General features: G+C 42.5%; 1 protein-coding gene across 8 annotated transcripts in view; it reads right to left on the reverse strand.

Moving 5' to 3' along the window:
* MCTP1 (multiple C2 and transmembrane domain containing 1) overlaps positions 1–15215 on the reverse strand; it is a 610169-nt gene extending 594954 nt beyond the window's left edge. For all 8 annotated transcript variants that reach the window (XM_049868369.1, XM_049868360.1, XM_049868332.1 and 5 more), the window contains exon 1: positions 14459–15215. In XM_049868369.1, coding sequence (XP_049724326.1) covers positions 14459–15184 — 726 coding nt within the window. In that variant the 5' untranslated portion in view covers positions 15185–15215. The remainder of the gene's footprint in view (positions 1–14458) is intronic.
* Between the last annotated feature and the right edge of the window lie 2322 nt (positions 15216–17537).

The following is a 17537-nucleotide window of genomic DNA, read 5'->3' on the forward strand; positions in this document are numbered from 1 at the left end:
GGGCTATAATGTCACTACAGAGATGGCGAGGAAAATTAGTCTTTAAAACTTCATTCCACACTTCCATGTGAAGTTACAGTTTCCTAATCTGGGTTACTCAAGCCCGAACTACTTCAGATGGCCTTACTCTGTAGTGCTTAATGGCACAGACTTTGCCACCAGAAGTTCTGGATACAAAGCCTGGCTCCAAAACATACTGATGTGTGTGTGACCTTGGGTGAGTCACTTGGCTCAGTTTCCACATCTGGAAAATGGGGACGATAATAAACTTACTTCAGAAAGTGTTGTAGTAAATAAATAAGTTAATGTACATACAGCACTTAGAATAGAATCCAATACATAATAAATGTTACTTGTGTTTAGTTATTAATAATATAAAGCACCATTTTAAAGTGGCACCAGGGTGAGAGACCCCACATGCTGATTTCCCTCAAGCTAGAGGTGAGATGGCAAGTGGAGCAAAGAGAACCAAACTCAGGGTGAGCTGAGGAGGAACACGATGGGCACGTCGAACCTCCCTTGGTGCACCTTTAGAAGATGGCATGTGCATTGTGATTTAACAAAAATTATTTCAAAGGCATTTCAAAGGCAGGGTAGTTAAAGGACAAATCCTATAGTAGGGACCACGTTAATGAAGATTTCCAGCCAAGCAGTTCAGTATACTCATCCAAAACTATTTCATATTCCAAATACAAACAAAAATTGTGCAGCTTCTTGAAGCTCATGTTAGACTTAAAATATGGTATGGCCATTTGTAAATGCACAACTCAGGATATAACCCAAAGATATAATTAAGAGGATGAATAAAGTAATAAATTAGTGTAAGAATTTTTTTTTTTTAAATAAAGCCATTGAAGAGGCATCCATATGGCAACATTCAAGGAAAATAAAACATTCTTTAAGTAGCCACCATAAAGGAAGGCTCTGCTGTCCCAGATCCATTTGTTCCTAACCCAGTTATTCATCAACTCTTTCTTTGAGATGATTTCAAAAAACAAGCTTCCTGTGGTTATGGAAATATGCCCTTATGATCCTAAATGTTTCACCTTTTTTCTAATCAGAAAAGGTGAAATAGGTCAGCAGAGAAGCTCACTGAAATGCCTCTTCATGTTTTATTTATAAAGATCACTTTATGAGGGAAAAGCCAGACCAGGCTTGAAAATACTGATAGATATTAGTTATTGTGACTTCTAGGTTTGAAAGGATTAAGGGAGTAATTCAATGAGCTCTCTTCCACGGACGCTGTAAATGAGAAAAAGATTACTCTGCGGAATAAGGAGAAAGATTATTCTACTGAATAAGCAGAAAGATTATTCTATTGAATAAGGAGAAAGATTATTCTACCAAAGGAAAGGTAGTCCTTACACGTTCGTTTAAATGCCCTTTGGAGAACACAACCCACAGGAAACCACAAATGCTGCCCTCTAATTGTCTGTAACTCTTACGTGGCTGAGCCGGTTATTGTTCATCTACACCAACTAGATCAGCTTACACCATTTGTACATCACAAACTAGATAAAACTTAAACCATTTGTAAAGATTAAATTATCACTGAAATTTAGTACTATCAGATTAAATCAGGAGGTAGAAGAATATTGGAGTTCTTCTGGTCATCTTTGGTGGAAAATGTAATGTGCGTGGAAGAGTAGGTGTGAATATAAATCAAACCTAGGGAAGGTGTGTGTGTGTGCGTGTGTGTGTGTGTGTACAGCATATGTCGAAGCAATACAAAATGCCACAAACATCACAGAAACCAACTGTTGATCGTTACCTTGAAAAAACACTATGAAACCTAATAAGGAGAAAAAAAATTACCTGACTTTCCTTAATTTTCCTTGTCCATTTTCCAAAGAAAGAAAGAAACAGCTGAAAGGCAGATAGTAGGAGGGCAGTGAAGGAAGAGCCAGGACCCCAATAATATGCCACCTTGATAGTTCTGTGACAGAGTTAAACAGGTTAACCACAGTTGATCGTCCAGATATACATGGAGCCTCTCATGACAAGTTCCATATAACTGTTCATCATGCTCTGGCCAATGACGTTGGGGCAAAGTTCAAGTCAGAGAAGGTGAAAATGCCATCTAGACAGAACACCTTGCAAATCTTTACCTTCCAAGAGAAAATGAGACACTTGGTGTTCCTTGATAAGACCAGAGGTAGAGGATGCAAGGCCTGGGAAACTGAAAAACGCAGGTCTCTCTCCCCTAAATCTTACTCAGCTGATACCCGCAGAGTATGCTGGGAAATCACAAAATCACCAGCCTGAATCTAGAGTAAAAGAGTTTTGCCTTGTGGGGCCAAAGACAGAGACAGACTGAGGGATAATGACCAAAATGGTCAAGTAAATCTTTTTTTATAGTTAGAATTCTGTTGAGTTGAATTGACAGGCATGCAAGGTGTAGCTGAGACAACCAGGCAAGGTTACAATCACAGCTGGACCCCATTCATTGCTGTCCGTGGCTTCCAGCTTCCTTTTAAAAGTAGAGGGCAGCAAAGAAGGCAGAAGGTACAGGTGCAGCTCAGGTCAGCTCCTAGCCAGGAGGCAGCACAGCCCCACACTGAGTCAGGACCTTCCAACCATTACGGTGTGTGAGCCTTTGCAACCACTCTGTGGTGTCCTGGAACTTGTCTCCAGAATCTATTCTGATCTGAAAAGATATTTTGGAAAAACACTCAGACTTCTAACCGGGTATAGAGAAAATACAATTCAAAGGCAATTATAACAATACTGGATTTTTCTTTTATTGAGAGTTATTTTACATTTTGGCAAAGGAAAAAAAGTCAAATATGGCTTAGGATCTAGATAGAATATCATTTCTATTTTGAAAGAATATGTGTTTTCAGTTTTCAGAAATTACCACTTGCCATGAGCAGATCAACCTTTCCTCTGAGAGAGAATGCGTATTTTAATGAAGATTTCCAGCAGAGCCCTTGGGTGTCAACCCCTTTCACTACAACTATTTCTCCAAATATTCAGCCACCCTGACATCAGGCACCACAAGAATTCAGGTAACAGGGATATGTAGGTGTTCTAGTTTGACCTGATTGTTTTGACTGGCAAACATGTTTTTTCCCATTTTGATCTGTTAACACTCTCTATTTTCAGTGCTTAATGCTGCAAAGTAAAAAATCTATTTGATTCAGGAAGAATCCAAAATAACTCTAAAGAATATGAGCTATTACAGTAAGTAGGTGATAATCTGGCACTCAGGAACCTGGCACCCTTCAACCATTCTGCATAACTGCAAACTCAAAAAGCCAGCTACTCCCATCCAAAAAAAAAAAAAGACCTTTGAATAAAAGCTTTTGTGAACAGAATAAGGACAAATCAAAGACACATGCAGTGACTGGCTCCTTCCACTCCCCTTTTCCCTGAAGTTCATCCAAATCTGCTTGAATCTGCCTCCCCAGTTTCTCAACTCTTTCCATACTTTCCATCCCCAAAACCAGGTCTCTACCCAACTCACTGAGACCATTGTGACCTCCTCATTGCCTCCTGTCTCTGCTAAGGCTCAGCTTGACCCTGTCCCTCCCTTGCTCACATGCCTGCAGGGTTCCCTACTGTTGCCCTAGAGTATGCTGGTGAGCCCCACAGTGGCCACATCTGCAATTTCAGCTCTGTTTCCACTATACCCCTCCCTACACCCTACACTTCAAGTCCACTGCTCAGCTCCCTATTTCTTGAATACACCCGGCACTGGCTCACCTCTGGCTATGGCAATACTCCTCTTCCCCATCTCCCTGTGTTCAAATTCTAACCACACTTCAAACAAGCATAGGCCACCAGGTGGGGACACCCTTAACTTGCTGTCACCAAACATACAGACTTATCTATATCAATGCCCACACTGCCTCTTTCCATTTCCAAGGCTACCCACCCCATCCTGGTCTCTAAGACCAAGCCCCACATCCTTAGGGACTTCACCCCACCAATTATCCTCCTCTGTCTCCTTTATGGAAACCCTGGTGGTGTAGTGGTTAAGTGCTATGGCTGCTAACCAAAGGGTAAGAAAGTGTGCATGGGGAGGATGGACAAGCAGTTTGAATCTACCAGGCGCTCCTTGGAAACTCTACGGGCAGTTCTACTCTGTCCTATAGGGTCGCTATGAGTTGGAATCGACTCGACAGCACTGGGTTTGGTTTTGGTTTTTGTTCTCCTTTATCTTTAACATCTTCTCCTCCACAGGTTTGGTCTCCCCTCAACCCTGAGGTGACATCCACTAAAACAAACAAGCAAAAAACACCTTCCCATGCCCCTCCCCAACATCTTTCTCTCACTACACTTTCTTTATCCCCCTGTACAGATCCAAACTGCTTGTCCACCCTCCCCATGCACACTTTCTTTCCACGTTGCCCGCTGCATTTTGACTTTCGCCCTCACCACTCATTCCCCCAGCCTAGTGAACAGATTCTGTTATTCTGTAAAATGTACAGCACCTATTACATCCCAGACAACATATGCCTAGCACAGGGAGGCAAGAGGCAAACGATGAGAAACCAGGTGTGCATTCTGTCTCAGAAGTTCAACTTGGTGGCTAAATTCAGCCTAGAGATATATTTTATTTAGCCTGTGATGCTTTAAAAATATCTGTGAATTATTTGCCAAAATTTAAGAGTCTGGAGACTTCCCACTAAAATCCGAATTTCTGAGCTTCAATGAAAGAAGCTAGAAGCTCTGGCAACACTGCTTCATCCCTGCGTGGCAATAATCAGCTGGTGTGAGGAAGCAGCTGCCCCTTGAGTGGGGTATGGGCTCCCTAGTTCACCATGGGGTCCCCCACCCCTCTTTGCTTATTCTTGGTACTTTGATGGCCTTTTTGGGCATTAGAGTTTTGAAATTCTTGTTCTAGATCAGCACTGCCCAATAAAAATTAAAACGTGAGCCACATTTATAATTTTAAGTTTTCTAATAGCCATATTTTTAAAGTAAAATTAAAAAAGATTAAGTTAACTTTCATAATATGTTTTATTTAATCCAGCATATCCAAAATATTATTTCAACATGGAATCAATATAAAAAATTAGTAATGAGATATTTTACATTCTTTTCTTTATACTAAGCCTTCAAAATCCAGTGTATATTTTACACCTACGGCACATTCAATTTAAACTCTCCACATTTCCAATGCTGAACAGCCACCTGTGGCTAGTGGCTGCCATATGGTACACCACATCTCCAGGTGCCTCATGGTTAGTTATAAAAATCAGGTCTCACAGAGAGACAGGGAGAGAATATTAAGGACAAAGAAGACAGCAGGTAGGACCACTGAAAGACACAATGATGTTAAAAGGTAAGAAGTTAAATGGTGAGAAGTTTAAAAACAGCAAGGAAGGGAGTAGGAACAGCCTCAGTGGAGGCACGGAGACAACTAATGGTGCTCAGCAAAAAGATCGGCTCCGCAAGACAGGAACCATTCCCAAAGCCAATCCTTCAGACAGGGATTGGACTGGACTATGGGACAGAAAATGATACTGGTGAGGAGTGAGCTTCTTGGATCCAATAGACACATGAGACTATGTGGGCAGCTCCTGTCTGGAGGGGAGATGAGAGGGCAGAAGGGGACAGAAGCTAGCTGAATGGACACAAAAATAAAGTGGAGGGAAGGAGTGTGCTGTCTCATTAGGAGGGAGAGCAACTAGAGTACGTAGCAAGGTGTATATAAATTTTTGTACGAGAGACTGACTTGATTTGTAAACTTTCACTTAAAGCAAAATATAAATTTTAAAAAATTAAAAGATCAGCTCCAGTTCAGTGCTACCAGGGAAGCAAGTGCTTCTTTTTAAGCAAATTCATTTGACTGGTGTTATGGATTAAAAATCATATGCTACAAAAAGATATACTGAAGTTCTAACCCCCAGTACATGTGAATGTGACCTTGCTTGAAAATAGAGTCTTTGAAGATATTGTCAGTTAAGCTAATGTGAGGTCATACCAGAGTGAGGTAGGTCCTAATCCTACCTGAGTGGTATCCTTATAGAAGAGACAGAGACACAGGGAAAATGGCCACGTGATGATGCATCTACAAGTGAAGAAATAAGAAGGAAAGACTGGAGTTACAGAAACTGGAAGAGACAAGGAGGAACCTTCCCCTAGAGCCTTCAGAGAGAGCCTTGAATTCAGACCGCTAGCATCCAGAATTTTGAAGCAATAAATTTCTGTTCTTAAAGCCATCCACTTTGTGGTAGTTTGTTACAATAGCTCTAGGAAACTAAAACATCTGGCAATACAGCTTTTTGGGAGGTAGGCTTTAGTGTTTTATAACTAGGCACAGCATTAGACAGGTAGTCAATATGAAAATCAGCTGGTCAACTTCTAAGCTCCAGTTCACATACTTCACACTCAAGGGGCAGCACAATGGACCAGGCTAGTGAAGACAGAATTCTTGGTCAAGATTGGAATTGTAATCAGAGTCATAGCTAGGAGAAGAAGAAAGACAAGAGTCACTTCTCAAATGATGGGTATGGGATGCAGGAGGGGAGTGAATGTACACAAGCAGTTCAAGGAGATGCGTCTGAGGTACATGACAGTGAAGCTAGCAAGAAAGTGTCTGGAGCTAGGATCCAAGCAGAGTTCAGGACTCAGAGGTCATAGTGAAGAAATGTGTGATGTTGGTCGGTGTCAGGAATCAGATGTGGAGGCCTGTTATGGATTGAATTGTGTCCCCCCAAAAAGTTATGTTAAAGTCCTAACCTCTGTATCTGTAAATAGAACCCTCTTTGGAAATAGGGCTCTTATTTGGTATGTTAATGAGGTCATACTGGAGTAGGATGGGTTTTAAACCTAATCCCTTTTGAGTGGTGTCTTACAAAAAGAGCAGAATAGACACAGACACACACAGGGGGAAGAGACCCTATGAGGAATGTCTACAGGCCAAGGAATGACCAGGGCTACCAAAAAGGAAGGATGCTCCACTAAAGTTAATACTCTGCTTTGAACTTTTAGCCTCCAGAACTAACCAAAAAACCCAAAATACCCTAGCCTCCAGAACTATGAGACAATAAATTTCTGCTCTTTAAAAACACCCACTGTGTAGGTACTTTTGTTACAGCAGCACTAGGAAACTAAGACAAGGCCCAACATCAGAGACCAGATATTGAGGCTTTCGTGCCAAAACTGATACCCCAAGTCAGAGAACAGCACCAAGACATGCAAACCTGACCCAGAGACCTCAAAGAGCAGGGATCTCTCCTCCACCTTCCACGTGAAAGTATTTGGCACAGTGAGCACAATCTGGTGACAACTTGATAGGTGTCACGTCCTCATTCAAGCCCACAGACAAGGGCCAAAATTAAAGTCCAGGCTGAGAAAAGCTGAGCCACCAGGTGGGAGAAAAAGGGAACGTTAAATAAATCTGCTAGGCTTTAAAGGACTTGGAAACAAGAAATCAAGGATATCATTACACAACCATAAAGAGATTTTGAAGCTTTTCCAGAGACTTTATCTCTAAGCCACTAGAGAGGCCATCCATTCATCCCTTCATTCATTCATCACCCATTTATTGAGTAGTCTTCCCCTGAACTGTTTTACAATGCCGACTGAATAGGTCGATTAAACTCATGCTTGCCAAATTCTACTCTAGCAAGAGTTGGTGAGCCAAGTGAAGGTAGCTCAGGCTTAAGTATAATAGGGTCAGACTGCTAATACTGAAGGGGGCCCTCTCTAGGAGTATGTAATTATCCTAAAACATCCAAAGATCCATTTACTTATCGTGTGTTGTAATTTCCCAGGCTGGCTAGTGCCCAAGAGAATGGAAAGTAAGGCTGGTATAAAATATCTCAAAAGAGACATCACAGGAAATTGTTCTATAAGAAAGCAGCATGCAGAACATTTAATCTCACTCTATCGAAAATACAGTTTCTCATGTTGCCTATGACCAGAGTAATGTTAAATACAAGTATTATGGAGACTTTAAGGAAACTATGTCCCAATAGTCTGCTGAAAAAAAAATTTTTTACTAATGATAAGAAACTGATACACATTTGAGGAAAAAGCATATTTGCACAAAATCTTGAATTGTAGGGGGATAGTAGTACCCTTTCACACCTGATTTTAAAAAAAGAAAAGCATGCTAGAAAAAAAGGTTGAAGGTGACAAGGAAATTAAAGTGGCCCATAAAGTTAATGATGCAGAAAAAAAAAAAAAAGATATTTCAAAAGTACTAACACATCAAAATTCACAAATAAAGACAATGAAGATTATCTGTGTAGTGAAAAAAAATTACTTGATAAAAGTAATCAAAGGCTTACCTTTGATTCTATAATTAATTGTACAGAAAGGTTTAAAAAAAAAATTGCCATCAAGTCAATTCTGACTCATAGCAACCCTATAGGGCACAGTAGAACTACCCCGTGGGTTTTCCAGGGCTGTAATCTTTCCAGAAGCAGACTGCCACATCTTTCTCCTACAGAGCGGCCAGTGGTTCCAACACCAACCTTTAAGTCAGCAGCCGGGTACTTAACCACTGCACCACCAGAGCTCCTTACAGAAGGTTAAACGTGTCATAAATAAAATAAATAAATAGGTGTGCTTTATTCTTCTGGAAACCCTCGTGACAAAGAATGGTTAAGTGCTACGGCTGCTAACCAGAAGGCTGGCAGTTCGAATCCACCAGGTTTTCTCTGGAAACTCTATGGGGCAGTTCTACTCTGTCCTATAGGGTCGCTACGAGTTGGTATCTACTCGACAGAAACAGGCTTAATATTTTAATTTTATGAAAACAAGCAAACTTATATAAAGCAAGTTCTAGGAAAATATCTACTTCATTCACATTAATTATACCAAAAAAAAAAAAAAAAACCAGAACCAGAATTCAAATAATGATCCTCAATTATCGAGAAAGGGTTTTATTTAGGATTCTTGGTTTATTGGGTCCCTGGGTGGCACAGTTTGCGAGGGTTGTTGGTTTGAAACCACCCAGCGGCACTGTGGAAGAAAGGCCTGGAAGCAGAAAAAAAAAATCCCTATGGAGCAGTTCTACTCTGTAACACATGGGGTTGCCATGAGTCAGAATCAATTCTACAGCAGTGGGTTTGGTTTTCTAAGGCAGGGAAATGTGTAATTTTTAGTAAATTTTCCAGACAAAAAAAAAAGTCAAAACAAAGGCTTTTGGATTTCTGCTTATATCTGAAACAGACGTCTGCTATAATATTGTAAATAGCTATGAATTAAGAATACATGAACCTAACTTCTGGATCTGCAGATGTCATCAATGCCTGCAAAGTTATCTAAACATACTCTATACTCATCTCTAATCCAGGACTAGCAAATGTTTTGACTGTCATCATGAGCAAAGAAACCACAGTACATGTCTCCTTGAGATACCAAAGACAAATAATTAACCTATAATTTTATGACATCAAATAATGGGGCAAGAGAAAAAGGAGGAAATGTTTTACCTTATTTTTTCATGCATCGATTGATTAATCCTGCTTTATCTCTCAAAATACTTACCCACTCTTACATGATAATGCACACATACTTGCTTAAAGTAAAATAACATTTTTATTACTGGGTGAAGTTGCAAGGTCACCAGTACTGCCTTGGTTTATCTTGGGCTACTTTTGCCACCATGATAAGTTAAATAGTTTACAGCTTAAATTACACGAGAAGGACTTGCAAAGCTCCCTATTAATTTCTTTTTCAACCACCTGCTTATATGCAATGGTGACAGTGGCAAAACTTTAATATAATGTTCAATAATAATAACAACCACAACAGTAACTGCTAATGTTTATTAGCACTTGCTATGTTTCAAGCCATTCTCACACAAAGTCTGCATCCAGGCTAACAATTCTACTCATAGAAGACTGGTAGACCTACTCAAATCTGCCAGATAGCACAAGGTAAAGATTAAAGGGGAATATTCCCCCCCACGTGAACCTATCATTCTGTTTACTACCTTCATTTGGAACAAACTGAAGATACCAGGACTTTTCAGAACATTATCACACATCAATTTTACACTCTGCTACAAATGTCTCCTCTCTTACTCTGAATGCGAAAGGTGTCGTTACTGAAGCGTAAGCAGTATGAAGTTGCTAGCATTGCTTTTAGAGATTTATTTTTGAGATTATTAGATTTTTTAAGTGATCATTTACACTGGAAATTTTATTTGTAAATCTGTGCCCTTCCTAAGTTTATGTTCACTGAAGTAATATTAAAAACACCTGAAATCATATCCAAAGCCCACTCTTCAGACAAAGATTACACTGGACTATAAGACACAAAATGATATGGTGAGGAGTGTGCTTCTTCGGTCAAGCAGACACATGAGACTATGTGGGCCTCCTGTCTGAAGGCGAGATGAGAAGGCAGAGGGGGACAGGGGCTGGTTGAATGGACTTGGCAAATACAGGGTGGAGAGAAGAAGTATGCTGTCACATTGTAGGGAGAGCAACTGGGGTCACATAACAATGTGTGTATAATAAGTTTTTGTATGAGAAACTGACTTGAACTATAAACTTTCACTTAAAGCACAACTTAAAAAAAAAAAAAAACCTGAAAACAGCAAAAATTAACCCAAATCACATTGTTGAATAGTTCTGGAAAACACAGATTATGCATACATGCTTTCTTTAAAAGGTCAGAGAATTAAGAATGTAAGACATTCTTCCTGTACAGACTTAATCTTAGAAAATACTTTCTCTGCTTCTTGTCAGGGCTTACAGGTGTGTCTTATGAATTCTATCCCAATGAATGGATATTTCTCTTACCATGTTTCAAAACATTTCTATGATATATTGAGCAATTTATCCACTCCCTTTCAAAAAAGATTTTTCCTCTTCTGCAAAAGTAATTTTAATAAAATGTATTTAAAAGAGGAAAAAAATAAAACTTTAACATTCATAACCACTACATGCTTTCACTAGAACATCAGAAAAAAGGCAATACGTTCGTTCCTCTCTTTTATCTTAAAATATTGACTTTCTAATACTTGTAAAATATAATTTTAGTAACTCATGAAGACAGAATACATAAAATTGGCACTTTTTGATATGCACACAAATTGAGAAGGCGTCTTTCCCAACTGCGTTGCAGAAAATGAAATGCATCTGGTATGGCAATATGGCCCGGCATGTGAACCAAAATCAGTGGAAAGAAAAGGGGTTTCTTTTGTCCTTCTTTTCAAAGCAAAACATTTAAAATATACCCCAACAGTAAGTCATGAAAAACTGTGTTGAAATGTGTTTCAAAGGTATATTTGGCTAAAAAAAAAAAAAAAACACACAATAACAAGAGGGCTGGTGGCTGCATGGACGGTAGCCCAGTTTGTTCAGTTTTCATCATTCTACATCAGTGACTTCCAAATCTCTTTTCCCAGCAGTCCCAAACTGGTTTTTGGTTTGTGCGCCCCACCCCCGTGTCAGAGAATGTGCACGTATGTTGTTGGGGCCTCATGCTGGGCTGAGGGGCAGAGAGGAGGTGACTGGATCAAGCAAGGAACAAGAGAACAATTGAGTAAATTTGCCTTTATTTTTGCACTAAGCCTTCTTTCTGCCTTGGAAGGAAACTTCTCTTTAACTAGGCAATCTGAGAACGCATTTAATGCTTTCGCTATCTTTTCTTTAATGTGTAGCCATCTACGCTTGTGAACTGTGAATAAAGCTGAAACCTGCATATGCTACTAGCTCCCTCCCCATGCCAAGGATTTTCAGAAGGAAAGGACTCCAAGATGTGCAGGAAGATTGGAATGGCACTCCAAAGCTAAGCCCACTCCTGAACACTCTGGTGAGCCCTCTTCCAGTTCCAGATCCCAAGTCCATTTCTTACTCTTCCTAATCAGGCAATCTACAGGCTCCTCTGAGTTGGGCAGGGAAGTATTTAAAGGACTGAGGAATCTCACATTGGTGAGAGAGTGCTGATGGAAACCAGACTCATGACTCATAGAAGGGAAAACTCTCCACTGCTCAGGGAAGGAGCCCCCCCCACCCCCCACCATGAACAGGAGAAGCTGGCAATGGTGCCTCTTCCTGGGACCATGTCTGGCATCTGGACGACCACCTCAGACCTTAATGTTCTGCCTACGTTACCCAGTTTTTGAAAGATATTTTAGTTTTTGTGATCCACTCATGTCTACACTGAAACACTGGTTCTTTATAATGAAAAGCCTCTTTAGAACTATAGAAGCTGTCATTAATAATGTCATTTGTAAATGCAATATAATAGATATGCAACAGCGCACCACAGAGAACAAAGAACAAATTAATATAGCTAATCCATCATGATTCTAGGCATGGGGGAAAAACTTCAGAAGGTATATAAACGTGCAAGCCTCTAATATTACTCAGTAGAGCCCAAGTCATTTCAAAAACTTAAATTCTAAAATTGTCAAAGGTAACTACAGTAACAGAAAAGATCCTGGAGAAAGACTTGAGTTAGAAATATCCGTCATTTATTAGTGGTGTGACCCTGGAAAGGTGATTTAATCTTCTCAGAGCATTGCGTTCCTATCTATAAAATGGCAATATGAACTATCACATAGGAATGTTATGAGAATTAAATCATATAAATTTATAAAGCACCAAGCATATGGTGAAGACAGACACGGTGATGTTAGCTTAGTATCATCTCCAAAATATGTTTAGGTCTTTCACATAAAGAATGTGTATTTACACTGGTAGAATTTTTTAAATAAAGATGAACAGAAATTAATTCAGAATTACCTACTTGTGCTTTGAAAAGTATCTCGATTCAGTGAACTACGAAGTGATTTAATAAGTTAACATTCACAGTAATATGACAGCTACCTTCCAAAATAATCCAATTATTAGTTGTTATTCTATTATTTCTGAGAGTAAAAATTAAGAAAAACAAAAGTAAACAATCCCCCAGTTCTAAAATTCTTATACCCTAAGATTTTGAAAATGCTCAGAAATACTCCCTTTAACATACAGCATTTATCTATACTGGATTTAAAACATCCTTTCAAAACCACAATCTTACTTTTGAAATCCTAACAAGAGTTCAATCCAATTCTGTTTTAAGATGACGGCAAAGTTGGATTTATTTATTAGGCTTTTGCCAATATTATCTCTACCTACTCTTCTAAGAGTAGCTAAAACCTTTTTCTAAAACATCAAGTGTTTGTTTACTGCAAGCAACTGTGTTTATTAAGCAATAAAAAATACTCATATTCTGGCTTATTTAAAAAAAAAAAAAAACTAGTGCCATTATTTTAAAGCACACCAATAAAGCAGCTTAAAAAAAAGTTCAAATGAAAATACACCTATGCCAGTAGCTTTCCTTTCAAAACATGGCCTGATTTTTTGATACCTTTTGAAGCTCAATTTTTAATCTATTTAAAGTTTTAATGTACATGCCATTAATCGAACATAATCAGCATCAAAACACTAGAAAGTTTAAATAAACTAAGGTGTCTCAGAGAAAAGAGCTCTTTAGGTCCCTGGAAGAATGGAACTTTTTAAAATATTTTCAGGCATTAACATGATTTGATAAACTTTTACTACAAGAAGAGAGTATGTCTATTCAAAACTGAGGGAGTAAAAACAGCCACTCAGTGGGAGGTCTTAGAGATCCTAGGAGTAAAATGTTAAAGCACATGAAAAACTTCATTCATGTCTCATCAAAGAGTCAGCATGATGAATAAAATATGTATACATATATAAAAGAAAATGTCACTGGAACACATCTGTTTGCCTAACTCAGATGAACAGCTGACACTGTTCACTTGTCCGGCAGCAATGGACTTGTAGCAGCAGTTTTAACAAGCGAGTAGAGAAAATGAGTGTGTTAAGGGTTTCCCCAGCACAGGACCTCAGATTGGGCACTCATTCTCCTTTCCCCAAGTCTTGCTTCCTGCAAGTCATTTGCTTCAAATGTAGCCCCTCCTTACGGCTCTGCACAGATGTAATATATTTAAGATGTTGGTTTTTTCTTTTTCTTTTGGCAAGGTGAGTTGAACTGCTCCTTCTAGAAGACCTCCAAAATGTATCTACTATATGTCTAGCTGAGGAGCCCTGGTGGCCCATTGGTTAAAGCCCTTGGCTGCTAACCGGTCGGCAGTTAGAACTCACCAGCAGCTCTGCGGAAGAACCATGGGGCAGTCTGTTTGCGTAAAAATTTACAGCCTTGGAAGCCCTATGGGGCAGTTCTACTCTGTCCTATATGGTTACCATGAGTCGGAATCGACTGGATAGCAGTAGGTCTGGGTTTTTGTATATGTATAGCTTTACTTCATCTCCTATTTTGACTACTACTAATACTTCCATTTTCATTGGCCAGCCGGCTTCTGGAGGCAGGTATCATTGCTGTAGAAAGTAAAAAGTCAGGGTGCAAGTCAAAACTATCTTTGCTAAGCAGGAGCAAGATGTTTTCTTTCCACAGTTTGATCTATTTTATGATCACCCTGATCCCCTCCATTTCCCACGGAGGTGATCCCACGAAGCTGGAGGCGTGGCCCCATGCACCGGGCCTCCGGCCTCGCCCACAGGGCACTCACCTGGCTGCTGCCGCGCTCCTCATCCTTCTCGGCTGTCCGGAGTTCTGCGGGGCTCCGCGCTGGCTCTGCGGGCGGCTGAGAAGGCGGCGGCTCCAGCAGCTGCTCCAGGCAGGCGGTGCCCGGCAGGGAGGAGCTCTTCTGATGGCACAAGTGCGCTCCGAGGCCCCGACGCTGTGCATCCTCATCTCGCGTGCGGTCCCCCCTCGGGGGCGGTTGGGGCGAGGAGGACAGGGAGGATGAGGCGGAGGACGAAGACGGAGCGGAGTCGGGGGAGCGTCCGCCAGGAGGCGTGCCTCCGGCTGCTCCAGCGGCTGCCGAGGACCCCTTTCCCGGGGGGAACAAATGTTCGCGGATCCGGCGGCGCAACGCTGACCCCTGCTCTGGTCTGCCAGCCCCTCCGGGCTCGAGGGGCTCCGGGGAGGAGCAGCACAGGTTGGGCTGGGATGAGGAGAAGACGCGGTCCAGCACTTGTTTCCGCTTCTTGAAGCCACTCCACCTGCTGCCCGTGCCGCCCACGCCGGCCGTTGCGTCCCGCCTGCCCCTCGGGGGCGGTGGAGAAGGCGACGGGGTGTCTGCAGTGCGGCTCTCAGGGACCCCCGCGCGCCCGCCCCTTCTGCCTTTACTCTTGCCCACCCCCAGCTGCAGGTTCTTCCAGAGCCTGGCCTGAAAGGAGGAGGACGTCGCCGCAGACTCGGGCTCGTCCGCAGCAGCAGCCCGAGCCTCCATCCTCCACCCCCGGTTCCTCCTCTCCCCTCCTTCTCCTACTTCTCTTCCGCCCCCTCCGGCTGCGCTTTCTCCCTGAGCCCCGCGGCGGCGGCCGCAGCAGCGGCGACGGCGGCCGCAGCACCAGAAGCCGGGAGCCCCCAGCGGCTTTAGGCCAGCGCGGGGGAAAGACGCTGCCGCCGGCGAGGCTCTCCGGCCGCGGGACTCTGACACCGCCTCTTCCACCCGCACCTGCCGAGTGGGGCTAGCGTTGAAACCGAATCCTGGCCGCCGCGCCTGCAAAGTTTCTAGCTCCAAGCTCCGCCGCTCCAGTCCACTGAAGTCCCCCAGGCCGCGCCCTGGCTCCCTCTGCTCGTTGGCTCCTGGCCTGGGAAGCTGAACGCACCCGGGCGTGCGCGACCAGCTGCGCAGGGACCGCAGCCGGCGCCCTCAGGGCAGCACCTGTCAGCAGCGGGGGTGGCTGCCTCTAAACTGGGCGCGCACACGGCTCACACATAAGGGCGTGCGGGGTTGGAGACGCCCTGGACCAGCCTCGCAGACCGAGCGCACCGCGACCATCCTTCAGCTCCTGGGTGGGAGGGCTGGCGAGCGAGGGAGAGAGCCGGGTGAAGCTCAGTAGGGCCCAGAACCAGCTTGCTCCCCAGGATTGGGCCACAGATGCCCACGCAGCTCGCTTTGGGCCGGCTGCGCGACGCGCCGGCTATCGTCTGGATGAGATGAAGTGAGCTGGAGTGGAACCTGAACTACCTCGGTTGCTCCTGTGGGGAGCCAAGCATCCGCACCAAGCGGTGACCCCCAACTGTCTTCTGGGGATGGACACGCTGCCCCAGCCACGTTGCGCACCCTGCGGCCAAGACTAGAGTTTGATTTCTTCTGTCTTGACTTCAGTCCCATTCACCCCACCCCCGCGCTTCATTTGCTTGTGCGCTGGCAACTTCTCCTACGATCTGAGTTAAACAGTTTCTGGAGTCTAGCAACAAGGCCAGTCCTTAAGTTGCAGGGACTTGACGGTGGATGAAAATGTGGAGAATGCTCATTGCCTCTGACCCCATTCTACTTTACTTGGTTTTCTTCGTTTGATTCATTGCAAAACAAACGAAAAAGCTTCTAGCTCTTCAGATTTTCTTTCTCCTGAAATCTACTGACCCTGGGTCTTTCGATGCTACTAGGACCCACCCTCTCAAAAGGCAGGTGATATTGTACCCTGTCCTCTTCCGCTATAACTTGAAATAGTTCCCTGAACTTTGGCACCACACTGCCTAGTTTAAATCTTATCTTGTTAGCAGTATGCCCTCGAGGTGTATAGCAATCTCTCTAAACCTTGTTTACCTCACCGTTATAATATTTAACAAATATTTATTGAGTACCCACCTAGTATATGGAAACCCTGGTGACATAGTGGTTAAGTGCTAAGGCTGCTAACCAAAAGGTCCACAGTTTGAGTCCACTAGGCACTCCTTGGAAACTCTACGGGGCAGTTCTACTCTTATAGGGTCACTATGAGTCAGAATTGACTCAACCGCAATGGGTTTGGTTTGGTTTTTGACCTACTATGGGCCAGGGGAGTCAGACAACAGAATTTCTAATAGTGACTAGTGTTAAGGAGACAATAACAGGGTGCCTTAGTGGAGTGCTTATGGAGATAGGGTTGCCAGATTAAATGCAGCACACCCAGTTAAATTTGAATTTCAGAAAAACACCAAATAATTTTTTAGCATATGTTTCAAATGGAAACCCTGGTGGCTTAATGGTTAAGTGCTAGGGCTGCTAACCTAAAAGTCAGCAGTTCTGCTCCCCCAGGCACTCCTTGGAAACTGTACGGGGGCAAACATTGTTCGAGAAGTGCTTATATTAAAATATTAGTTTGTTTCTGTGAAATTCGAATTTTACCAGATGCATTTTATTTGTTAAATCTGGCAACCCCGTACAGAGGGATTTCTTTATACTTTGTGTACTGGGACAGTTTTCTCTGAGAAGAGGCAATTTGAAATGGAGACAATGAAAACAAAGAGCCAGTCATTGAAAGATCTGATTAAAGCATTCCAAGCAGAAAGAATAATAGGTGCAAAGGCCCTGAGGCAGGAAGCAACTTGGCTAGGCATATTTAGGGAGCAGAAGGAGACCACTGCAAACAGAGCAGAGCAAGGTGGATGAGCTTAGTAATCCACACAGTGGGAAAAATGGGCAGGATCCAGGTAAAGTGGTTATATGGGCTACAGTAAGAATCTGAGATTCCCGTAAGTGAAATGGTGAGCCATTAGAAGGTTTTTAAGCATGGGAGTGATGTGATATGATTTACTAATACCTGCCTCACAGGGCTATTCTGAGGTTTATGTGAAAAAGGACTTAGCTCAGT

Source organism: Elephas maximus, chromosome 2 (genome assembly GCF_024166365.1).
Source record: "Elephas maximus indicus isolate mEleMax1 chromosome 2, mEleMax1 primary haplotype, whole genome shotgun sequence".
NCBI classification, from domain to species: Eukaryota; Metazoa; Chordata; class Mammalia; order Proboscidea; family Elephantidae; genus Elephas; species Elephas maximus.